Genomic DNA, 26,245 nt, shown 5'->3' with positions numbered 1-26,245 from the left:
AGCAGCTGATTACTGTGCTCTGGCTCACTCAGGCCAGGGTGAGGGCGGGGTACGGAATGCGGGGTGAGCCTGCTGCCGCAGAGGCCAGTGCCACGTTGCAACAGCCTGAGGAGCGCTGTGTGTTCTCCCGGGAAACTTGTCCCTGGATCACGGGACCCCGGCAGTGGCGGGCTGCACAGCCTCCCGGGATGGGAGGTGTGGATAGTGACCTGTGCTCGCACACAGGCTTCTTGGTGGCTGCAGTAGCAGCCTTAGCGTTTCGTGCCCGCCTCTGGTGTCTGCGCTGATAGCTGTGGCTTGCTTCTGTCTCTGGAGCTCATTTAGGCGGTGATCTGAATACCCTCTCCTCGCGCACCCCAAAACAATGGTCTCTTGCCTCTTAGGCAGGTCCAGACTTTTCCCTGGAGTCCCTCCCAGGTAGCTGTGGCGCACTAGCCCCTTCAGGCTGTGTTCACGCAGCCAACCCCAGTCCTCTCCCTGGGGTCTGACCTCCGAAGCCTGAGCCTCAGCTCCCAGCCCCATCCCACCATCCACCCCAGCGGGTGAGCAGACAAGCCTCTCGGGCTAGTGAGTGCTGGTCGGCATGATCCTCTGTGCGGGAATCTCTCCACTTTGCCCTCTGCACCCCTGTTGCTGCATTCTCCTCTGTGACTCCAAAGCTTCCCCCCGCCCACCCCCTGTCTCCACCAGTGAAGACGCTTCCTAGTGTGCGGAAACTTTTCCTCCTTCACAGCTCCCTCCCGGAGGTGCAGGTCCTGTCCCTATTTATTGTCTCTGTTTATTCTTTTGGCCTACCCAGGTATGTGGGGAGTTTCTTGCCTTTTGGGAAGTCTGAGATCTTCTGCCAGCATTCAGTAGGTGTTCTGTAGGAGTTGTTCCACATGTAGATGTATTTCTGGTGTATTTGTGGGGAGGAAGGTGATCTCCACGTCTTACTCCTCCGCCATCTTGAAGGTCTCCCTATTATGGTCTTCTTAGTGGATATGAAATGATAGCTCATTGTAGTTTTGATAGTTCATTGTGGTTTTGATTTCCTAATGGCTAATCGTGTTAATTATCTTTTCATCTACTTATTGACCATTATATATTTTCTTTGGAGAAATGTCTATTCAAATTATTTGCCTATTTTTAACTAGGTTATTTGTCTTTTTATTATTAAACTTAAAAAGTTCCTTATATATTCTAGATCTAAGTCCCTTATCAGATATATGAATGGCAAATATGGTTGGCTTTTCACTGTCTTGATTAGATCCTTTGAAGAGCAGAGGTTTTAAATTTGATGAAGTGCAATTTATCTATTTTCTATTTGGTTGCTTATGCTTTTAGGGTCATACCTAAGTCATCATTGACTACTCCAAGATTTCTCCCTATCTTTTCTTCAAGGATTTTCAATCTTCCCAATTTTACATTTAAGACTGTGATCCCGGGTTCGAGCCCTGGTCTGGGAGGATCCCACATGCCGCGGAGCGACTGGGCCCGTGAGCCACAACTACTGAGCCTGCGCGTCTGGAGCCTGTGCTCCGCAACAAGAGAGGCCGCAATAGTGAGAGGCCCGCGCACCGCGATGAAGAATGGCCCCCGCTTGCCACAACTAGAGAAAGCCCTCGCACAGAAACGAAGACCCAACACAGCCAAAATAAATAAATTAATTAATAAACTCCTACCCCCCCCCCAAAAAAAAGACTGTGATCCATTTTGAGTTAATTTTTGTATGTGGCTAAGGTAGGGTTCAATTTTATTCTTTTGCATGTAGATATTCAATCGTCCCAGCACCACATGTTGAAAAGACTTCACCTTATCTTTGAAAAATATTTTCATGTGATATACAACTCCAGAATTTCATATTTTACCCCCAGCACTTTAAATATATTGGTCTTCTGTCTTCTGGCTTGCATGTTTCCAAAGAGAAATTTATCTTTACTCCTATGTACATAGTGTGTCTGTTTTCTCTAGATGAGTTTCAATTTTTTTTTCATTACCACTGGTTTTAAGCAACTTGACATGCATCGATCTAATTTTATTCATGCTTCTTGTGTTTGGGGTTTGTTGAGCTTCTTAGATCTGTGAGTTTTCATCTTATTTGGAGTGCTTTCATTCATTATTTCTTCAAACACCTTTTCTGTCTCCTACCTCCTTTAGGGACCCCAATTACATAAATATTGGGCTAACCGAAGGTGTCCACACTGATGCTCTGTTCATTTCTTTCAGTCTCTGTCTCATTTTGCGGAGTTTATATAACTATGTCTTCAAGTTCACTAATATTTTCTTCTGTGTCTAATCTGCTGTCAATTCTGTCCAGTGTATTTTTCATGTCAGCCATTGGTTTATTCACCTAAGTTTGATTTGGATCATTTTTCTATCCTCTGCGTTTTCCTTTACACGTTTATGCTTTCCTACAGAATCTTGAACATATGAAATATAATTGTGTTAATGTCCTGTGTAATAATTCTATCATCTGTGTCATTTTGGAACATTCCAATTGATTTTTCTTTTCATTATGGTTTGTATTTTCCTGCTCCTTTGCATGCTTCATAATTTTTTTTTTGTATTCCAGACATTGTGAATTTACCTTGTTGAGTGTTGGATATTTTGTACTCTTTTAAATAATCTTGACCTCTGTTCTGAAATGCAGTTAATTTACTTGAAAACATTTTTATCTTTTCAAGGCTTGTTTTCAAGCCTTGTTAGGCAGTTTAAGAGTAGCTTTAGATCTTAGGTTGATTTTTCCCTTTACTGAGTACTCTACCTGATGCACTGAATATGACAGGTTTTTCACTGTGGCTAGTGAAAATACAAACTATTCTCTACTGCAGTGATTGGTCTCCTTGTCCTCTCATTGGTTCTTTCCCTGGCCTCAGGTAGCTCCTCACACACAGGCAGTTATCATTAGTCAGTTGAAGACTTGAGAGAAACCTTCTGCAGATCTCTGGAGCTCTCTCTGCAAAGTTCTCTTTTTTTCCATGTAGCTCTCTTCTCTCCTGTACTCTTCCCTTATGCATTCCAGCTGTTTCGGCCTCCCCAAACTTTCAAATCTGTCTCTTCAACTCAAGGAGATCACCTGTTTGAGTTTCCCTTTTCTGGTTGTGTCCTGGAAACTTTATATGGGAAGTAAGTTGGGACAATCATAGCACTCACCTCATTTGTTCCACTTATTTTAGGGGTCACTGCCTATACTGCTTGTTGTTCAATGTCTAAAAATTATCATTTCATATATTTTGTCTAGTTTTCTAGATATTGAATTGAAGCACAGAGGGAGGGTAAATCTAGTCCCTGTTACTCCCTCTAGACTGGAAGCTGTAGTCCTTAAGAAATGTTTTATCCTATTCCCTGGACTCTGAGTGGTTTCAGCATTGGGAATAGACAGGCTTATTTCTGATAACTTCAGTGTTAGGCCTTATGGATGTTCCTGGGTAGGCACGATGGGAGGTTTACAATGATATATGTTATTATGCTGTCTTCTATTTGTTTCAGATGTACTTGTGTTGTTTTCTCAATCAGATTGCAAATTCTCTAAGGTCAGGGACCCTCCATACCTTATATTTTATGCTCAGCCCCCCACCAAACTAGACACATTTATTTTTTGACTTTTACTCAACCTTTACTTAGTGAAAATTCCATTTGAGGTGTTAACAAATAATGCACTTGAGATTAGAATTTGTGTTGAACATCTGTGGGTTGGTTTTTTTTTTGCTTTTTGTTTTTTTTTTTGCTGTGTTGTGTCTTCATTTCTGTGCGAGGGCTTTCTCTAGTTGTGGCAAGCAGGAGCCACTCTTCATCACAGTGCCTGGGCCTCTCACTATCGCGGCCTCTCTTGTTGTGGAGCACAGGCTCCAGACGCACAGGCTCAGTAGTTGTGGCTCACGGGCCTAGTTGCTCCGCAGCATGTGGGATCCTCCCAGACCAGGGCTCGAACCCGTGTCCCCTGAATTAGCAGGCAGATTCTTAACCACTGCACCACCATGTTCAGGGAAGCCCTGAACATCTGTGTTTAAATGCTATGAGTAAAATTGAATGCTGATTCATCCACTATAATTATATATATGCAGGCCGGAAGAACTACTACCACCACTCTCACTGTGGTCAGCTGAGATTTCTTTTGATTAGCCACCAAACTTGTTAATATCTCTCTAAGGCAATAATAATAGTAAAAAATAATGCACATAAACCCCTAGAAAATCTACAAACTAAGCAGCCAGTTCCTTAGTAACTGAGTACTCCCACTCCTCATATAAAAGCATACGTGCAAATCAGTCAAATTAAATATTAGTGAAGTGATACTCGGGTCATTTTGGAATTTTGCTTTTTCCACCAATGAATTGTCATTAATACTACTCTAAATAGAAATAAGAAAAATGAAAATGACCTCTTTATCTGCTTTAATATTCCGATAAGATACAGGAAAAGAGTACAGTGCAATTTCATTCACTCCCTCCACAACAAATATGCCCTCAATCAACAGTGCATATATTCCAAGTTTTGTTTCCAGCGTTGAGGATGCTGCTGAAGGGAAAACAGAAAATGCCTTGCTCTCATGGCATATTCCCTCTCGGTGCTATTTATATATGGAGCCTCCATGTAGGTTAAAAGTGTAGTATATTTACAATACGTGAGGAATTATGGGTTCATCTATCAAATCATTTGTTGAGTACCTCATACATTCTAGACATTTTAGACATTTTCCTTGGAGATTATGTTACACAATGAGTAAGGCAAATTCCTTTCTCCCGTGAAGCTTATATTTGGGGGAGGGGGGCAGTCAAATAGATAAACAAATGTAAGGCAGGTGGTAACTGCTCTGAAGAAAAATAAAGCAGGGTGATGGGCTAGGTAATCATGGGAAGGAGCTCTTGTTTATGGACAGTGAACAGGGAAGGCACCTCTAATAAGATATGGTATTGTTACAGACTCTTGATGAAGTGAGCGAACTAGTTAGCCAAGCAGACTGTTTAGGGGAACTGTTCCAGGCTGAGGGAAAACTGCAAGTGCAGATGCTCTGATGCAGGAGTGGGCTTGGTGTATTTGAGTGAAACTAACAGAGCCAGGGGAGAGTGCTAGGAAATGGGGGTAAAAGGGATGAGCGCGTCAGATCAAATAAGACAGTGCAGTCCATAATAAAGTCATTGCATTTGGCTTGGAAGTGGAAAGCTAGAGGAAGGTTTTGAGTAGAGGAGAGACGTTTATATCAGGAAATGATCGCTCTGGCTGCTATTGAGACAATAGGCTTTGGGAGGGCAGGGCAGAGGCAGGGAGAACAGTGAGGAGGCTACTGCAGTCTTTCAGTTGAGAGATGATGGTGGCTTGGCCTGAAATGTTAGCATAGGAGGTGGTGAGGAGTGGTCAGATCCTGGACGTATTTCAAATGCTTATGCTGAGTGAAAGAAGTCAGACAAAAAAGAATACATAATGTATGATTCGATTTATATCAAATTCTAGCAACTATTCAATACAAATCAATCTGTAGCAACAGAAGGTTGTTTGGAGACAGGCAGGGGAGGGGAGGGAGGGATTGCAAAGAAGCATGAGGACTCTTTGGGGTAATGGATATGTTAATTACCTTGATTGTGGTGGTGGTCTCACGAGTGTGTATGTGTCAAAACTTACCAAGTTGTAAACTATAAATGTGTGCAATTTATTGTATGTCAATCACACCTCAGTAAAGCAATTCAAAGAGAGTGCCCAGGATTGTCTGATGGATTGGACTTGGGGTATGAGACAAAGAGAAGTCAAGAACAGTTTGTAAGTTTTTGACTTGAACACCTGGAAAATAGAATTAAATGGCCAGTTATTGAGATAGGGAAGATTGAAAGGAGCATGGTTTGAGAGAGAAAATAAGAAGTTTGCTTTTCAACATATGAAGTTGGAGATGCCTATTAGACACACCTAAGATTCTAAAGCAATGAAACACAGAGTAGAAAAGAAAAGAAGAACTCCTCATGGCACTGCTGTTTGGACAGTCACCTAATCTATTGTACATTCTCTCCAGATAGCATGGAAACGACACTGGACCAATGGGACATCTCATGGCCCCTATAGATAAACAACTGTGAACATCTCTCATCTTTTCCTTTATTCAGCATTATGGTTTGCATGGATGGGCCACATTCTTTCCTCTTGCTTTTAAAGAATCCAGTCAGTTTGGGAAACCAACTAATGCATTCGATTGGCATTCAAGGTTGATAAATAGCCTTGGCAGAGACAACAGTGAGAAGACCCTGGTCACAGACAAATGCAATGTACTCATCTTGAAAATGAAGATAGTAATAGGACCTACTATTGTTGTGAAGATACATTAAACAAATTGATATGTATATATATATATATGTATATATACCTTAGAATAACACTTGGACGTTAAGAAACCGCTCAATAAATGTTAGCCGCTATTGATTAGCTTTTTCCTCCTAACGACGTTTATTCTTTAGTCGTTTTGATGTGAGTTGTTTCCACTAAATTGTGGGCTTTGTTAGACGAAGGCCTGATATCTTGTCTGTTGATCTACGTGTTTCCCCTCACCATCCTAATGCTTTGTCCAGCGTCTGGCCTGAAATAATAGCGTAAAAGGGAAGCTCAATATATTTGCATTGAATTAAATTATTCTCCCCTTATGGAGAAAGACCCCCAAATCTGAAGATCTCAGCATGAGGACCCATTGCCCACCTCCAACCCCCAGGGCCGGGGGTGGGGAAAAAGAGCAAGCAGGCCACTGGCTCTACTGTATGTCACCGACCCACCATTCCACTGACACCTCCCTTTCCTAATATAAGGGGGTCATGGGATGGGGCCCCCCAAAACCCCTGGGAGTCAGAATAAGAGGGAATCTCGAACTGGAGACGATCAGTGGTAAATCGTGGGTGGGATTTGGTAGTTCGGAAAAGGAAGTACCAAACCAGGAAGGGGGCTGAGGGTGAGCAAGCTTGGGACGAACCAGAAATCAGAAGCTGCAAGAAGGTGTCAAAGAAGACCTGCTGTTGGGATGGCGCGGGGTCGGGGGATCCAAAGTCGCAGAGAGGGGTGGGCGAGGGAAGGAGTCTTGCGGAGGGTCGACTGCGAATGGACAGGGGCAAAGGCAGACGATTGGACGAGGGAGAAGATAGAGTCCCGGTTGCCAAGGCAGCAACCGGAGGAGAAAGCCTTGGGAAGGAGGTGCGAGTGCTGGTCCTCCTCCTCCTCCCGGACCCCCTCCATCCCCTCCCGGAGGCCGTGCTGACGTGTCCGCCAGGGACTCACACCCCGGCGGGCACCGCCCCTCCCCGCCGCGCGTCCCCCCGCCCCCCGCGCTCCGCCCCCCGCCCCGCCCGGGCCGCTTCCTCCGCGTCACCGGCTCCGCGAGGTGACCACAACATGGCTGCGGCGCCGGGGCTCCTCTTGTGGCTGCTCCTGCTCAGGCCGCTCTGGCGGGTACCCGGCCAGCCGAACCCGGACACCGTCCGGCGCTTCTCGCAGCACAAACTCTGCGCGGACGACGAATGCAGCAGTGAGTGCCCGGGAGGGCGGCGCGGGGGCGGGGTCTCGGCCGCGCACCAAGCCGGCCGGGGGGCCGCAGGCCGGCCGGGCGGAGCGCCGAGGTGGGCGAGCCCCGGGTCCTTGCGTCTGTCTCCTCCGGCCCTGCCGGCGCCCGGGCCAGCCGGCCCCAGCCGTGGGGGGCTGCACCTCCCACTTGTTGCCAGCTGTTCATTTTTCCTTCGCCGACGGAGGCGGGGGTGGGTGGGGGGTCGGGGGTGGCCCCCGGTTTCCCTGGGGACCGCTCGCAGCGTCCCCTCCCCCGGCCCGCCCCGGCTCCGAGGAAGGATTGGGGTGGCGCGCCGCTCTCCCTGGGCTCCCCGCGCTGCCCGCGAGCGCTATCCTGCTCCCTCGGCGGGGACCTCGCTGGGTGCATTCCCGGGGCAGATGCGCTAAGGGCTCGGTGGGCGCCTTCCCTGCGGCAGGTTGCTGGTGGGGCTCGGGAAAGGCTTCCTGGCGCTGCCCCTTCGCCCCTCTGCTTCACTGGGATTCGGGGCTCGGACCGCCTTTTGAACAGGGATTGGAGTTTAGGTTTGGGACGAGCCCGGAGTCCAGGCTTGCGGTGTGTTCCAAGGTCTCCTCCCCGTCTCTGCCTCAGTTCTGTCATTTCTGTGCTTGGAAGGCTCCTGCAAACAGCCAGACAGGGAGGGCACCGGAAAGGCCAAAATCTTTCGTTCTCGAAAGAGGCCACCTGGGACCAGCAGCCTCCTCTTTGCGCAGGAAGCGGAATGGTTCCCTAACCGCGAATTGGGGGTGGGAGGGTGGACCGTGGGCGTTGAGGAGGGCAGAGAGCCCCAAACTCAGGTGAAGAGGATTGTTAAAGTAAAAACGGTAAATACTGCAAGAGTTTTATAAATCCAGCTCGCTTCAGCCTTAATCATTACTGCTCTTGGGCTGTCTTCCTGTGTGTTTGCCGGACAAGTATCATCCTTGTGGCCTCCAGCCGGTCTCAAATAACCTTGTAAACTTACCGATAACCACTTCAGAAACGGTTGTTCATCAGTTGTAACCAGTACCTATAGAAAAATGTTCGTTCTGAGGAGGCCGAAGCCTACAGTTTAGCTATTTATATTCAAAATGGGTGTTATTCGAAACCAAATTTCACAATTTGAAGAACTGTAGCACTGCCAGCCGTTAGAGGAAAGAAAGGAGTCAGTCTTTGATTTGTGTTAAGCCATTCCTAGAAGTAACCCTAGGACTGATGTAAATAAACGCCACGAAAGTGGAGCAACTTCCATGAATTGTTCCTGCAGTTTTCTCAGAGTAAATCCGGGTTATTAGCAAGCAGGGTTGGATATAGCAGATGTTTGCTATTCATTGCTTTCAAGCAGTATCCTACCTGGGTTCCTCAAAACCAGTTACCTAGAGAATCACATCACTGATGCTTCCTTAGTATGCAGACATGGTGTTGGAAGGGCCCATGGTGGTCACATAACTTGAGAAATGGCATGTGTCGAAACAGATGTAACCAAACACAACAGGCAGCAGCTAGAGCAGGCTCTGGGTCTGTGTTCTGTTGCATAAAGTGTTTACTTAGTAAGGTGTGTGCCTGTGAGGTGTCCTTGTGTGCTTTTCAGATAGCTGCTCCTCAGTGTGCATATGTTGTCATCTGATTTATTATTACAAATCTGCAGTGATCTCTTTTAAGGGGGAATAAGAGATACATTGCTGTTTCCAATTCTGATAGAATTCCCAGTCTTAAATTGTCCATCACCTTCAACTTGGCCTCTCACCTAATTGTATCTGAATTAGGATGCTGACATGTATTAAAATAATAAGATTTTAGCTTTAAAATCAGAATAACCCCCTTTAAATCTATATGTTTGTCCCTCAAATACGTATTTAAAGATGTGCTTTAATGTACTTATTGCTAATTGGCTGTTAGAGAAAGTGTTATTTCCATTTCATTCTTCTTTTTCTCTGCTGCTTAATTGCATTTATTGTCCATTTCATCTTACATTAGAAACTGTGTATTTGGCCAACAAAAAGAAAAATATTGCTTCTACCAATTTCTAGATCGAGTGTGATTTGTCCTGCATTTTAAGACTGAAGGTAACTACTAAACAATTCTCATAGTTTTGCTTGTCCCTGCCACATATGATTTTGTTTATAGAAACAAAACCCACTTGCCTACTTTTGATTTTGTTTATAGAAATAAATAAACCTTAATGTTGGGTATAGTCAACATTATATACTTTCAGAAAAATAATATCTTGTAATGTGATTGGATCCATAATAGGGTGTGATGTCCTTTTCCATTATCCATATACTGAGGGATAGAGCAACTTGACTGCAAATGAAATGGACAGTGTTTACTGCTGCATGGTAACAGTTACAGCCACTTAAAGATAGAGCCTTTTAGTGGTTAGTTCAAGTTAATTGACCCCTTGGGGGTTCTTGGGTGCTCTCCCCAATTACCTATTACCTCTGCATTTGGTCATGCTTACACTAGTAGCATCTGCGCTCGAATTTACCCAACTGTAAAATGAAGCTTTTCATGATTATGAAACAGCAAAGACTGAGGACTAGATGGTTAGAGAGGGAACCAAGGGTTTCACTTGAGACCAGCCATGTGTGGCGGTGGGCGCATTGGGAAAGTTTCCCTCTCTCCTGTCTACTTGCAGGGGGATTCATGATTTACAATGAATAAAGCTCTATAGATGCTTTGAGCATATGAGTTGAAAGTGATTGGTTCCAGAGAGTACTGGAGAAACTTTATTGTTGTTTACAGTGGATTCTTATATTTCCTGATCAGCCACTATGGACTGTGGAAGTTGAATCCTGATATCTGCTTGTTTTTTTTCTCTCTTTATATACAGTGTTAATGTACCGGGGCGAGGCTCTGGAAGATTTTACAGGCCCGGATTGTCGTTTTGTGAATTTTAAAAAAGGTGACCCTGTATACGTCTACTATAAACTGGCAGGGGGATCGCCTGAAGTTTGGGCTGGAAGTGTAAGTAAAAATTTGACATACTTAATTTTCTTCCTTTGTATTGGCTTGTTTAGCACTGCAGATTTTTTTAAAATTTTATTTATTTATTTTTGGCTGCATTGGGTCTTCGTTGCTGTGCGCGGGCTTTCTCTAATTGCGGCGAGCGGGGGCTGCTCTTCATTGCGGTGCGCGGGCTTCTTGTGGTGGCTTCGCTTGTTGCAGAGCACAGGCTCTAGCCGCACAGGCTTCAGTAGTTGTGGCTCGCGGGCTCTAGAGCGCAGGCTCAGTAGTTGTGGCACATGGGCTTAGTTGCCCTGCGGCATGTGAGATCTTCCCGGCCCAGGGCTCGAACCTGTGTCCCCTGAATTGGCAGGCGGATTCTTAACCACTGTGCCAGCAGGGAAGCCAGCACTGTAAATTTAAGAAACTGTTTCTTGGGGTCTTTGATGGAGTTAACCTGTCCTCTCTGCTAGACTGTGGAAAAAGAGGATGGTTCTGTGTCCCCAGCTGGGGACACAGAAAAGGGACTTAAACAGAACTGAGCTGCTTCTGGCATCAAGTTCTAGGCCTTACCAGCCACAGATGCTCCATACATAGTAAATAAGGATGTGGTGGATATATATACAATAGAGTATTATTCAGCCATAAAAAGACTGCAGTCTTGCCATTTGCAACAACATGGATGGATCTGGAGGGTGTTGTGCTTCGTGAAATATGGCAGAGAAAGACAAATACTGTATGTTATCACTTATAAGTAGACTGTAAAAAGTAAAACGAATGAATGTAACAAAACAGAAGCAGACTCACAGATGCCGGAAACAAACTAGTAGTTACCAATGGTGAAACCTGAAAAATCTTAACTTCATTGTTTCAAAAAGGAAGTATCTGTGGGCTTAATCCTGTAAAGTATGGGCAAGATAGTGTTTCAGGTATTCACGTATGGAGAAAAAAAATAATTTTTTTCTAAATTATTCACATACCTAATCATGTGTGCTGTTCCTATTAAAAAAGCAAAGTATCATTTTCACTGTGTGCTTTCTTGTTTGTTTGCTTGTTTTGCTTGCAACTGCTGGGGCATCCTTTTCCTGCTTTTTTGGACAATTGCTCCCCCAGGTTCACTGAAGCAGCTCTATTCCCAGCCAGCTCTGTGGGTGCCAGGACAGCAGACATGGAAATCAATGACTTTGTCATGCTTTGATGCTTTTAATGAGGAGATTCACTACGAGTGACCTGATTGGGAGGCTTATGAGCTCTTGTCCTTTCCTTTTTATGTGATGTGTGGACTGGTTATTTACTGAAAGTAATAAGAGTCCTCAATGCCCTTAGGATTGTACAAACTCGGAGAAACACCCAGTCCCAAATGTGAAAAGTTTTACTCTCAATAAAACACCAAACAAACAACAGGAAAGAGGGCTTGAGAATCCCCCATCGGGAAGATTCGATTTATTTTGCTGGCAGTCCAGATTCCTAGGGAGGAGTCTTGTAAGACCAGCTGGTCAGGTACAGCTCTTGTATTTAGGCGGGATCCCAGTTGAATCACCATATTCAAAGAAGAATCTGTCCTGTTTCTTTCAAGTCTACTACGTGAGATTTCTACTCTTGGAACATTTTTTCCAAGTCCCTAGGCTGCATTTTTCATGTAGTGGTGAAGCTGGAGCGTTTGGATAAGTGAACTTGACTTTGCATTTTCCCTCTTCCACACCTTTGCTCACGACCATATTCACGTCTGGAAAGCCTGCCAATCTTTCTGGTTCCCAACTCTGACCCTGCCTTCCTAGGGAAGCACTGCCCTCAGCTCCCAGCCAGAAGGGATCTTTGCTGTCTAATAATTGTTTAGGTGGCACTTTGTTTGCACTGCTCATGTGGCATTCCTTTTACTGCCTTGTGTTGTATTTAATGTGTGTACAGTCTTACCTCCTGTGGAGTCAAAAGCTCTGTAACGGCAGGGCCCATATCTTACCCATTTTCCTTGTGAATATTTCCTTTCAGGGCAGGGGCACTTATTTACATTTGTCCTAATAGTAGCTTATGCAGATTTTGTTCTCTTGAAACAATTCCCCCCCTCCCCTCCCCTCCCCTCCCCTCCCCTCCCCTTTTCTTTCTTTTCCCAAATCAACTCAGCAGTTCCTTGGCAGAGATGATATACGGAAGCAAAATTAGATATAAAGCTTACTTTCAGTCATGAGGGCCCATGATTCTGCATCTTTTTGTCAGATCGTAAGAAACGGGACCCACTCAATGTAAAAATACGGAGTTATTTTATGACCTATGCTCTCAGTTGACAAAGATTATACAAAGATAAATGTATTTCCTCTCTTCACATAGCTCTGATTTCCTTCCCTTTTCCATATTCTCTCAATAAAATAAACTTTTCCTGAGAAGGAAGTAAATGTATTTTCCCTCAGTCTCCTGTCTCATTTCATGAACCTTATAGTTAAGGAAATTAAAAACTATCTCTCCTGAGCTTTCAGAATGGTTCTTGTTTTTATTTCTTAGTTTTCATCCTGCAGCTTCTTTTTGTTTCTTAGAGTTTCAGACTTTAACTGCCAATGTAGCAATTTAAAATTGCCTTGTCTTATCTAATCTTCAAGGCAGTATTCTACTAAAACTGGCTTTCACATAGTTGCCAGATATAACAAGAGCCCTGGTAATGAGGATATTTTAGGAGTTAGTGATAAGATAGCCTTTTTTTTTCTTTTTGTGCATTTGATCTGCATGTCAATCTCCTTTAATAATTGGAAAGAGATCTGCTTCTCCCTTTCAGACTGTAGCTAGTAAAAGACAGCGTATGTTTCTCAAGAGGACAAACTTAATATATCTTGGCGGTTAGTGCTATAGATAAATGGGATAATCTTCTATAGAGGTTTACTTTCCAAGAAACTAAGCTTGCTGTGTAGTTAGTATGAATTTTATTTTCTCCCCAAATACTTGAAAATCCATTTGTTGAAAAACCTAGTATAGCCCATGATATCAATAAATATTTGCCTTTTGTTGTAGTGGTCATGCATTTCAGAAATGTTTTTTTTTTTACTTATTAATTTTCATGGCTTTTTTTTTTGTCAGTGTGGTTCTTTTTGGCTGCATTGGGTCTTCATTGAGGTGTGCGGGCTTCTCATTGCCGTGGCTTCTCTTGTTGCGGAGCATGGGCGGCTTTCAGTAGTTGCCACGCATGGGCTCAGTAGTTGCCGCGCATGGGCTCAGTAGTTGCCGCGCATGGGCTCTAGGGCACGCAGGCTTAGTTGCTCCGCGGCATGTGGGATCTTCCTGGGCCAGGAATCGAACCCATGTCCCCTGCATTGGCAGGCAGATTCTTAACCACTGTGCCACCAGGGAAGTCCCCTTATGGCTTTTGTTTATTGGTTTAAGAAAGACTTCTAAGTACTGGTTTATGAGCGATACTGTGAAATGTGCAGATAAATTCTTGTTAGAGGTTATTTGGAATTGTTTCTAACGAGCCTTGAGTTACATAGTTTTAGTCACATAATATACAATAATTTTCTCTTATGCAGATCTTCTAGCTACTTCAGAAATCTCACTTTATGTGCCCTGTGTTTAAAATTAAGCTGAATGTTGAAAGAAAACTTCAGTGGTTTTAGAAAAGTTGCCTTTACAACATTCTGTACTTAATTTTTATTGGAATGATAATCTCTGTAATCATAATAGCAACATGCATCTCTTGTGGTTATATCTACCTATCTTTATATTTCCTCTCACTACTAAGAAGTCTCTCATTTATATTTCTTCTACAGAATTTTGATTGATATTCATTTCTTTTGCCCATTTAATATAGGTTGGGCGTACTTTTGGATATTTTCCAAAGGATTTAATCCGCGTAGTCCATGAATATACTCAAGAAGAGCTACAAGTTCCAACAGATGTAAGTTGTGGACTTTTTGTTGTTATTGTTCTCAATTATAAATTGGTTTATAACTTCATCAGTTACATTCAATTAATTATTTTTGCAAGTCTTTGAATGTGTTTTGATCAAAAAAAAAGTTAACATCTGTGTATCAGATTTTAATTTATTAGACACCTTTAAAGAAAGAAAGGAAGGAAGGAAGAAAAGTTTGAAAAGAATTTACGGGAGACTTTATATCATAATCTGATAGTTATATGTTGAAGCAGGTGTTCTTATACAAGGCTATGTATACTTACTCAGGATTTTTCTTTGCTATTTTATGTGAGGAAAAAAGGATGAAGAATTCAATATCTTTGTATTTAGTTATTAAATTTAGGAGGTAAATACTTTTTTTACAAGTAAGATGAGGTGTCTCACTTTGAAAACTACTCATTGAATAGCTTTTAGACATTTTAAGTATATAGAGATCAGGTTAAATTAATCAAACCCCAAATTATACTAGGTTTTCTTACTGACTGTAATGATTTAAGGGATTAGAGTTATGTGATAGATTTTGGAAAAGGGAACCTGAGCATTTCAGATGAGGTCCAGCCTCAAATCTGCAAGGTCCTGACTGCACAGTCTGTAAAGCATTCATCCAGGGTGCACCAACTTAAAATAGCTTTGTGATGACAAGGATTTTGTGCTCTGGGATCCTCATTCCAGCTGATTATTTTCTGGAGTTTTAAAATGTATAAGAATTGATGCCCACCTTCAAACAGAAATCTTTGAATGACTCTTTGGTGTTGCTGCAAGAGCATGTGAGCTGCTGGCCTGGGGCGCTTCTCAGCTGAGCTCGGCAGAATGGATGAAGTCATAGAGCCACTGCTGTTCTTGAAATTTCCTTGTCTTTTCGAGGGACATGAAATCAGCCCTATTGCCTGTTAGGCTTCACTCCTAATGAAGATGCTGCTGGGAGGGAAATACGCATGAGACAGCAGCTCACTGGTCACAGAGACCTCACTTGTTGGGGATTCTGCCTTCTCATTGTACCCCTCACTACATGCTTCCTTCAACATTACGAAATGGCTTAGAAATGCATGCAATGGGAAGAGGAATCATTCATCCTTACCACACTTGTCAGGTCTCTCCAGAGTATTGTGAGAGTTTAGTTAGGAGAAGGAGATTATCTTTGTTGGCTTTTTAACTTTTCCTTCTGTTTGCGACCCCTTTTATGTCAATTTGTTTACTAGCGAGAGGAAAGGAAGAATATAGACTTAACAGGTAGTCTAAAAGCAGATCTTATTGACAGCTAATCAGAACCCTGATTTAGAGTAGAATATATCCCTCACTGAATCTTGTTTTCAAGGTGTATTTGTGGTGATAGTTAAGTGGGGAGCCCCTTGACACCATTCTCTGTTCCTTAACATTTTTACTTCCCCTGTACCTGTATTTCAGTAAGATGCTTCTTAAGCTGAGTTATCTTTCCCAATCCAAGGAGAAAATGACCCAGAAATCTGTTGTAGACGTAGAGCCTGTCAGCTAGGTGATTCTCCCTGTTTCCAGCTGGGTAAGCAGAGAAGCACAGCCTAGAGGGGAGGATGATGGAGACGCTGGGTGGTCTTCCAGCTTCTCCTGGGCAAATTAGTGTGAGGTAAATTCCCAGAACATCAGGCATAGGTATTGGAAGTCGGGGGACCCAATAAATGATACCCTACTTTTCCCTACTTGTGCTTAGAACAAATCGAGAAACCCAGGAGTCAGGTAGATGGGGACCAGAATGTCACCATTACTTACTGGTAAAGCTTTTTGGAGAACATGGCTCAAGTGTGCGGAAATGAATGGGCTTTTGAACATTGCAGTCTAGAATAAGACAGACTTACCCAGCCACAGGCAGAGCTAGCCAAGTGGGGGTCTCCCCAAGGGGGGCTGTCCCTGTAAAACTGACAGCATGGAAGAGAGAGGGCGTGTGTTCCTTCCATCCAATCTCAAGCAGAAAGCAGGGATGGTGCAGAACAAACCCACCAGCCACATGAATCATTCCTCCCCTGGGGAAAAGAGAATGAAGGGAAGCCAGGAGGAGCATTGCTCAGGTAGAAGTCCTTCCTCATGGAAGCAGGAAGCCAGGGAAAAGTGGGTTCCATCCTCCTATCTCCTGACTCTCCAAGGTTGGCACAAAAGCCCCTCTAGAGCCAAACGTGAATTTGAGATCCTCGCTGTCATTAGCCTGGGTAAGCGTTTGCTCTTGTGACACTCGGTTAGTGACACACTAATGTTTTCCTTTCCCTTGCAGGAGACAGATTTTGTTTGTTTTGATGGGGGAAGAGATGATTTTGATAATTATAACGTAGAAGAACTTCTAGGATTTTTGGAATTGTACGATTCTGCCACTGGAGATTCTGCAGAAGTTAAACAAGAAACTTCTCAGCATGTGGAGGAACCTCCTGAAGCATCTAAGGGAAGTGACCCTGAACCTGAGCCAGTAGAACCCAACTCAGAGGAAAGTGAAAGTATATTATCAGAAAACACTAAGGAACTCAGGGAAAGACATGAGGCTCAGAAGAGCCACCCCCATGTAAATAGTCAAACGGGTCATGCTCAGGGAGAGCGATCTTCATTTGAACCTTTTGAAGAAATGCTGCAAGATAAGTTAAAAGTGCCAGAAAGTGAAAACAACAAAACCAGCAATAGTTCTCAGGTCTCGAATGAACAGGAGAGGATTGATGCTTACAAACTTTTGAAAACAGAAATGACTCTGGACTTGAAAACCAAATTTGGCTCAACTGCGGACGCACTCGTGTCAGATGACGAGACAACCAGACTTGTTACTTCGTTAGAGGATGATTTTGTTGAGGAATTGGATGCTGAGTATTACACTGTGGGGAAGGAAGAAGAGGAGAGTAAAGAAAACTTGGATGAGCTGCCATTACTAACCTTTATAGGTGGAGAAGATACGAAAGCTCCAGCCAACTCTGGAGTTGAGAAACATTCAACAGAGAAAGAGCAGAATTCAAATGAAGAGCAGAAAGTTGAGGAAACTCAGACCCCTGGCGTCAAAAACGGTGATAAAAATATACTAACAACCTGGGAAGATACCATCTTCTCTGATGTCACAGAAGGTAAAGAAAACACAGGTACAGATGTACAGAGTACTGAATCAAAGGAAGGAGAGGAAGGGGATGATGCGTTAGTCCTGCACAGCAAACTGGGGAAACCACAGCCAGCAGTAGATCATACTGACCCTGAAAAGGCAGCAGACGGCCTTTTGAATGTAGAAGTCCCTAAAGCAAATAATGACCAAGACCCAGAAGTGGACACAGAACTTCACATTAAAGGAAAAGGGAGGAAGATTGAGGAGCCCAAGAGGGACCTGGTGCAGGGTGAGGTAGGATTAGTGGATGAGATGCGAGAAGGCATGGCTGTGCGTGGTTCTCCTCAAAGCGGCCACCTCAGCTCTTCGCCGGCTGCTGAAAAGGGTACGGAAACATTAAAACCAGCCTTTGCTAACCAGGAGAATGACCTAAAAGGAGCAGCCGTTCATATCGCAAAAGAAATGCTCCATGAAGAGAAGCCTGGGGGGCGGAGTTTGGAAGGTGTCTCGGAGAGGGAATTGGTACCTAAAGCAGCAGGGAATCAAAGGGACGAGGGAAAGATTACACAGGAGTCCGTGGGTGTGGCCCCAGTCTTGGGCGGTCACCAGCATAATGCTTCCAAAGAGAGCGTGCAGGAAGTAGATGGTTTGGTAAACAGACCGAAACCACGCATGCTTTCGGGGGAGCATCCAGGTGAGGAACTTATAAAGGAATGGCTTCTCAAACCTCAGAATCAGACTAGGTCCTCCCCCCCAGGTGAAACTGGTTTGCCAAGAAAACCGGAAGAAGAGGGTCCCATTCTGGGAAGAAATCTTTCCTGGCAGCAAGGAGATGTGGCTGCCGCAGTTCATAAGCAAGCGAGGGAGAAGAGAAGCCTCTCTGGGGAAGAGGTCACAGAGGTCACAGCGGACACCTCAGATGAAGGGCACAAGCCACTGCCGGCCACACAGGAGGTGGGAAGAACGGGCCAAACTGATAGCACAGAAGGACCAGGTTTCCACACTGAAAATCCAGAAGCAGAAGATGACGATTACAGCCCCGAAGAGCTACTGGAGGATGAAAATGCTGTGAGTGCGAAACGGTCTAAAGAAAAAAGCCCTGAGATTCAGGACAAGAGGTTAGATGTTGACCTTCAAGTCCCTGAAAAAGCTGTTTTAGGTGCCATTAAGACTGATCCTGAAACTGAAGAAAACAAAGAAGAAACTAGTAATATATTGGAAAATGAAAGAAAAAATGAGACTGCAGGTAAAGGGGTAGACAGTCTAGGCAGGGACCCAGGTAGTGTGGATCAGAAAGCACAGAGACCCCCTGAAGGAAGTGACTTTCCTGGCGAGAAAGAAAATCAGACTCCAGAGTTCAGTGAAGCATCTCAGAATAAAGATCCTGGTTCTCTTAAAGAAGACAGCCTTGAGGAACACCTGCAGACCTCAGGGCTCGCAGAGAAGCCTGGGATAGAACTCTCGAAAGAGGATGAGAAGGATGTACAGAACCTCGTGGTTGCAGGAAGCCAGGGGTCCGCTTCTGAGGACCGTGATGACGACCCATTCCCCTGGGCTCCACATACACCCATACAGCCTGAGCACAGCATCCACATGGAGGACTTGCCCATAATCAGCAGTTTCTTTAAAGATCAGCAGTCTCTGCAGCGGTTCCAGAAGTACTTTGACGTCCATAAGCTGGAAGCCATGTTCCAGGAAATGTCATCCAAGCTGAAGTCGGCACAGCGGGAGAGCCTGCCCTATAATGTGGAGAAAGTCCTAGATAAGGTCTTCCGTGCTTGGGAGTCACACATTCTGAGCGAGGCAGAGAAGATGCTCGATGCTCGTGTGATGGAAAATAGAGACCTGGGGATGAAGGACAGTAGCATGTTTGAAGAGGCTGCGGTGCTAGATGATGTTCAAGACCTGATCTATTTTGTCAGGTACAGACACTCCACGGTGGAGGAGACTGCACCCCTGGCAGCGGCACAGCCTGCAGAGGAAGGCTGGGGTGGACCAGCGGAAGGTGAGGTGCCCACCTATGGCCTTGTAGGGTTGGGCTTGAGAAACGGGTGTGGGGACCAGGGGACTGCTGAAGCACCTCGTGCCGTGCTTGTAAAGCTCCGTCCACAGGTCCCAGCATGCCCAGAGGTGAGGGGCAGCACGGGGACGCCCACATGGCCCTTCCTGCCTTTTTTCTTGGAGGCTGCAGCGTGGATAAGGATTTCTTGCCCTGCTTTTCCCTTAGACAGTGAGACTGGTAGCATTCTCAAAAAGAAACATCATAGAAAGATAGGAACAAGAAAATGACGCACAAAGTAGACCTGTTAACAGCGTACAAGTTTCATGAAAGGGCTTTTCTGAACACGTAGAATAACTGCTGTCTGTCCAGGGATGGACTGGCATAACTTTTAACTCGATGCCTTGCCCGAGTTTCTTCATTCCCTCCAGCTTTCATCTTTGATGGATGCCATGTTCTTTCCTGCCTCTTCAGGGCAGTCACTTAGGTAGTTAAATTCTACCAGGCCCTCGGGCTCTCGCATGCAGCTTGATCAAGGATCAACCAGGATGCAGAGCCTTCTAACACAGCGCTTGGCGGAGCAGCTATTGAGGAAATAGTGATGGGACTGACCCTGAGCCAGCATCCTAGTTAAGCTGATTCCTAGCTCCATACTCTTTTCTCTGTCCCCATGCTCTTCAAATGGAGGCATTTGAACTGAGGGTATACGGCAGACTAACAGGGGGACATAAAGCCACAGAAAAATATGTATCTTCCCAGAATGCCAGTTTGGAGACGGGAACATTTTTGCTTTTAATCAAAGCAGCTATATTTTGGATTAGAATGCAAAACTCAAATGAACTTTCAGGGTAAACTATGAGGTTTCAAAGAAATTCACCTTGGCTGTGGGTCGCATTGGGCTGTGTGCTCTGAGCCTCTTAGGGACAGAAATGAGTTCACTCCTTCTGACTCTTGGAGGTACTTTGAAAATATTTGAAAGGCACTTCAGCGAGCTGCCTTTGTACGTAATGCCCTTCTCTGGGCTAGCTCTGTGAAACAAGCATTCTTGTGTATGAAGGGGGCCTGTTATTTCTGGGTAGAATAGACGTCTCCTATTTCTGCTCTTCCTGGAATTCCCTTTTGCACATTTATCTATGTGGGCATATGTTGGTTTGCTAAGAGAAGTTAGGCTTATTGAAGTCCCTACCATAAATATATTTATTTATGAAATACTTTGGGATGAGGGGTTTTCTTGTTTTGTTTTGTTTGTGTGTTTTGCCACGTGGCTTGTGTAATCTTAGTTCCCGGACCAGGGATTGAACCTGGGCCATGGCAGTGAAGGCACAGTAGTCCTAACCACTGGACCACCAGGGAATTCCCGGGATGAGGGTTTCTTTGTCAATTTCATTGTGTAGCTTAGGCATTTGTGAAGTGAAAGGAAAGCAACTGAAACTCTTTTTTTTCCTTGCCCAGTTGTGCCCCACGGGATGCTAGCACACTGAGGGCAAGGGGTGAGGGGCCCTGGAGATGTGTGGTGAGGGGCTGCTGGAGGGGGGGCTGTCTTCGAGCTTTGCCAGCCCAGTGCGTTCTTCTCCCCTATAGACATACAACCACCGCTGGAGGAGAATATTCCATGGGAAAACACAGAAGTTCTTATAATGCAGATTCCTGAAGAGCCCAGCCACATGGATCAACCTGTGACCAGTGACATGGGTACATTAGAAGTGTCCCAGGAGCCAAATACTGAGACAGCTGGAGACCCAGGTAAAGCTTGCTAATTTTTCTCTACAAAGTAGAAGCCTATTCTAAAGAAGCCCTCTGAGGAGATTTGTTGCTAAAGGTAGGAAATAGAGGGGAGAATAACACAGGTGTGAATGCATAAAAAATAGGAAATACCAGAACTAACAGAAAAAGTAGGAGTCAAGACAGGTGGAGGTCAATCATACGAAGCAGGTCAGAGACCATAACTAACCTACCAACTAGTGCTTGGCTAGCATTAGCTTATGCAAGTAACTTAAATCTAAAATACTATTCTTAAAAAGCCTTATGCTCAAAAACAGTAGTTTTCTGCCAGACCAACAGCTGCAGAAACTCTGGGGGTGGAGACCGGCAATCTGTTTAACAAGCAGTCCAGGGAATTCTGATCTGTTACAAGTTAAAGTTTGAGAACCACTGCTCTGAAACTCACAATTCTGTCTTCCCTCCATCTGCCCCTCCCCTCCAATAGAGTACATTGTAGCTTAGTTCTTTTGTTAATTTGCCACCTGGACATAGAAGTTTTTTTTTAAAACAGTGAGGGGATATTTATGTCTAGATATACTATAAGATGAGAGGAAGCAGTACAGAATTTTTGCAGTACATAACGGCCCAGTGTAGAGGGACCCCTGTGAATAGTACTTAAATCACTGAGCACAGTAAACATCCAGTGGGAGAGCAACTCATTTCATTTGGATTGAGAAAGTTGTTTTAAAAATAGAGTTTGAAAGAATGCAACCCAAGTATTAGTATCAACAGCTTTCTGATTTTTGTGTAGTCACTCATTTTACCAATAAATCAGAACAGCTGATTGTGTTATTTTGTCTATCCAATATGGCAGTATGAATCATTACCATTTTACGTTTTTAGAGGTCATGGTCTCTAACCATAGGTAAAGCATTACCCTGTGATACCACAGGCCTGGCAGCACTGGGCTGCCCCCCTGATTTACCCCCTTTAAAATATAGGAGAGGTCACAGCAGGAAGAGGAATTCAGCTAATTTGAGAAGAAACGGCATATTAGAGGTCTCCTGTGTTCCAGAGGATATTGCATTCATGTATAATACTCTACTTCTAAACTCTTGTAACTCAAAAAGGTTCTGCTTGTTGAGAATGAGTCATATATCAATAAGACTTATTATTCTCTTGCTTAAAAACATTCAGGGTTAGGAAAGATTTTGTTTGCAGAATTAAAAACAGAGGTTTTGCCTTGTCCTTTAAGTTCCAGCACAAAATGGCATCAACTACCTTTAGAGGCTGATCTTCCCAAATGGTCCTTCATGCATCTCAGGTGTTGAGGTGCTGACCTGATTGGGAAAACCTCACCAGTGGTCAGATTCATAGGTCAATAGCAACGGAATCTCAGGGCTGGAAGAGATCTGAGTGGCAACTAGTCTAACTTCTCACTAATTGCTTCTTGGACTCCTAGCTGTTTATAAGAAGCACCCCAGACCCAAATAACTCATCCTGAAATCTCCTCCCTACCACCCTGTCATGTGGAGATCCTTTCAGGAAGAGCTGGAATTCGAGCTTTTTCACAGAGCTACAAGCTAGGCCCCCACCTTGTAAGCAGTTCCCTTTCATCTCTCTTGGTGTTTACCATATTCCCTTTTGTGTAGCTGTCATTCATCCATTCAGTAAGCAGTTACGGAGTGCCTGCCAGGTGCCAGATGCTGGTGCTGACTATGGGTGCAAGTCTGCAAACTAACACTCTTTTTTGTTGTTTTTAATTTTCAGTTTTGTTTATTTACATATTCTCTCACATAAAAGGAAACAGAAATCCATCAGTTTTTAACCAACTCAGAATTACAGTTTTTCAGATTTAAAAAAGATCATCCATTGGTATAGATTTACTAACACTCTTTTCTTACTCATTGTTTGCCTGAAGTTTCTAATACAGTGCTTCACCAGCACTAAATAAATGTTTGTTAAATGTGACAGTGTGTATATGGGAAAAGCATAAAATTCTGGTTTTCTCAGTCCCCATGAGTCTATATTGTTCAGATAGCAGTTGCATTGCCAGGGAAGTGATGGAGGGACTGCTGGTGGGTAGAGTGGGTTGGAGATGATGTTCACTTTATAATTGAGAATGTGATGGCTCTAATGGGGGTTCTGAAATGTTTTTATATAATTGTCTTCAGGAGAAGCACATATCCAGGCAGAGTGACTGATATTTAGTGGGCACTCAATAAATATTTTACATGAAGAGAAACAAATCTTATTCTGAAGCATAAATAAAGTATTAGCTTTCTCCCTCAATTTTAGGGATAATTACAACAGAAGTCCCTCCTATCGATGCTGTTGATGCAAAAAAGCAACTAGAAACAAATGCTGAAGAACCATCAAGTGTCACACTTGTGGAAAATGCAATTCTTTTCATATATTCATTCGTGTTTTATTTAACTAAGACGGTAAGTCTGACATACAATTTCTTCAAATAGAATGTTGATCATTACAGTTTTCAAGTTGATTTTAAGCATGAGATGAAGAACTTAAAATGTCTGTATGAAAATTACTCCTGAGCCTTTGCAGGTAGCCTCTGAAACAAGCCGCAGGTGTGTGATGTTGATTGGTGGGTTCTTAGCTCAGTTCAGCACTTGAGAAGGATGTGCTGCCTGCCAGCACTAGACATATGCACACCTGTAAAACACGGTTCTTCCCTCGAGGACCTTTCAGTCTAGCAGGGAGATAAGGACACTGACTTGAAACACTGTATGATATGGGAAGGGAGAGAAGTATTTACCTGATGGTGGAATAATATGTTGAATAAATTAATTCACTGAGGTGGGAGGACGGTCAGAGAAGGTCAGAAGTTAGCTGAGACATGTTTTGAGCAGGGTTGAAGGACCCGTGTGAGTTGGATGTGTAGTTTGTTGTTGAATAGGACTGGGGGAGATGCAGTCACACGGAAGAAGCCATGTTTGAAGAGTTGGGACATGAAGAAATGGTTACTTGGGGAAGCCAGGGAAGCGTTAGTCGGCGTTATCCAAATATAGAGTTAGAGGGTCATGGTCTTTTGGAGGGAGATGGTCACACATAAAGGAAGTTGTGTGTCATGATAAGTGATGTTAGGGATGGAGATCCTTTGAAGGCTTTAAGGAGGAAAGAAGTATGGTCATATTTGTTCCTAGAGTCACTTATGGCAGAATATTTGTTCAGATTTATCTGTCTGAGTCCTGATCCAAATGAGACATTTAATCTGTCCAGAAGCTTAAGCTTTTTAGGACTTAGCGCCCCCTTGTGGTATTTGTTGAAATTCGATGTTCCTCTTGGTAAGTATGGGAATGAGCAAGCTTTCCGAATTTGGAGACAAAGTTGCCCTTGGAGCTATAGAGAAAGTATTGTCTCCAACAAAAATATTTTTCCTTTAGGTTCTGTTATTTCAAGGCTTTTGTAGGAAAAGGGTTATTTTTTGTTATTTCAAACACAGGGGCTTTGAGTGAGGATGGTCCGGTTTCAAATCCCATGTTTATCATTTAGAAGCCTGGGCAAATTACTAAGTTTGAACCTCAGCTTCCTCATCTATAAAATGCAGATAATGCCTACTCCAGCTGTTGTAAGAATTAAATGAATTGATAATGTCAAGTGTCTCGTGTAGTGCCTGGCATTTTATAGGATCTCATCCCCTGCCTACTTCTCATTTAGATGGTCGGAGTGCAGTGTAAAGACATTGAATACCTGGGGAATTCAGGAGAAAGGCCACCAGGATGGGAAAGATGGAGGAAAACCAAACCATTTTTCAGTTTTCTCCATGGTTGTGGTAGTGGCAGCCACCCCGGTGATGGTGTGCATGACTTGTGCAGTTAGAATAATGAAATTTTCAGTGATTAAGGCAGTCTTAGAATTCAAATTTGGCTATCAGCATGAATCATCATCACCTCTAAAATTTAACAGCCTCCAAATGTGGGAGGAATTCTTCATTCATTTTATTTGTGGATAGGCACAGAGCCCTGTTCTAGTCCTGGGCTGGGGGACACAGATGTGGTAGAGGATACAGTCTCTGCTTGAGGGATGGTGGGAGAAGACGCAGACATGAATAGCAAGAGAAAAGGGCGCATGTTACAAACTAACAATGATTTGAAAGGTATTGTCAGGAAAGTATTTTGATGGCCCAGTATGTACAGAGTATTGTGCTAGGAATAAAAGAGTCTAAGAGGTATGAAGCATCTTTCTGATTTCTGAAAGGCTTAAAAAGGGGTGTATCAAATCTATATGAAAGTTGGAAAAATGGAAAACATGAAATCGCTTTCATGAATTATCAAATAAGTAGTATAGATAATTATTTGATAGAGCTGGGGAATAATGGGTTGCTGACTTGTTTGGAAAAACTGCACCAGAAGTCAGATGCATAGATCAACAGTTAATGGAATCTCAGGGCTTGGAGAGATCTGAGAGAACAATTAGTCCAACTTCTCACTAACTGCAGTAATTTCCTCTAGTACAGCCCTGACCAGGAGTTACGAGGTCTGGGCATCAAAAATTCCCAGTGTGATCAACCTACCTTATAAGGCTACACATTGCTCTGTTGGCTAGTTCATTCTTATATTGACTCCAAATTTTCCTCCATATGATTTTTTTTCTCTTAGAATCTAATTCCTTTTCTATATAGTAATCTTTTAAATATTTGAAGTTATTGCTTTAATTTTGGGTTTTTTTTTTTTAGTGTTTTAGCATGGAAAAATTTCAAAATAGTAATAGTAAAGAGAGAGAAGAGTAAAATGAAATCATGGGCCCATCACTCAGCTTAATGGTAATTCCTTAATATCACCCATTATTTGACACATTTCAAAATCCCCCCCCCCCTTTTAAAATTATTCTTACTTAATTTGGGATCTTGTTGAAGTCCAAAAGTTATAAGGGGTTGATACATGCCTTAAATCAACTTTAATCAGATATATATTCCATATAACAAAGTGTACCCATTTTAGGAATATGGCTCAGTGAGTTTTAACAAATGTATACACCCGTGTAAAAACAACCATAAGCAAATACGGAACATTTCCTTCGTTTGAAAAAGTTCCCTTGCGTACCTTCCCAATATATCCCCCAAACTCCAGGCAACCACTGACAGAACTTTTTCTCATGTAGATTAGCTTTTCCTGTTGTAGAATTACAATTATAAAGGGATTTATAGTTAGGATTGAAATTTGC

General features: G+C 43.5%; 1 protein-coding gene across 1 annotated transcript in view; it reads left to right on the top strand.

The window, feature by feature from the left end:
• The first annotated feature begins 7,302 nt into the window (after positions 1 to 7,302).
• Positions 7,303 to 26,245, top strand: part of MIA3 (MIA SH3 domain ER export factor 3) — a 53,789-nt gene continuing 34,846 nt past the window's right edge. The window contains exons 1-6 of the mRNA XM_067729691.1: positions 7,303 to 7,474; positions 10,320 to 10,453; positions 14,223 to 14,309; positions 16,564 to 19,366; positions 20,942 to 21,103; positions 23,360 to 23,505. Coding sequence (XP_067585792.1) covers positions 7,342 to 7,474; positions 10,320 to 10,453; positions 14,223 to 14,309; positions 16,564 to 19,366; positions 20,942 to 21,103; positions 23,360 to 23,505 — 3,465 coding nt within the window. The 5' untranslated portion in view covers positions 7,303 to 7,341. The remainder of the gene's footprint in view (positions 7,475 to 10,319; positions 10,454 to 14,222; positions 14,310 to 16,563; positions 19,367 to 20,941; positions 21,104 to 23,359; positions 23,506 to 26,245) is intronic.

The sequence above is a fragment of the Pseudorca crassidens genome, chromosome 2, assembly GCF_039906515.1.
Source record: "Pseudorca crassidens isolate mPseCra1 chromosome 2, mPseCra1.hap1, whole genome shotgun sequence".
Classification (NCBI taxonomy): Eukaryota; Metazoa; Chordata; class Mammalia; order Artiodactyla; family Delphinidae; genus Pseudorca; species Pseudorca crassidens.
The sequence above is the reverse complement of the archived record's forward strand: the minus strand, read 5'-3'. Positions and strand labels throughout refer to the sequence as shown.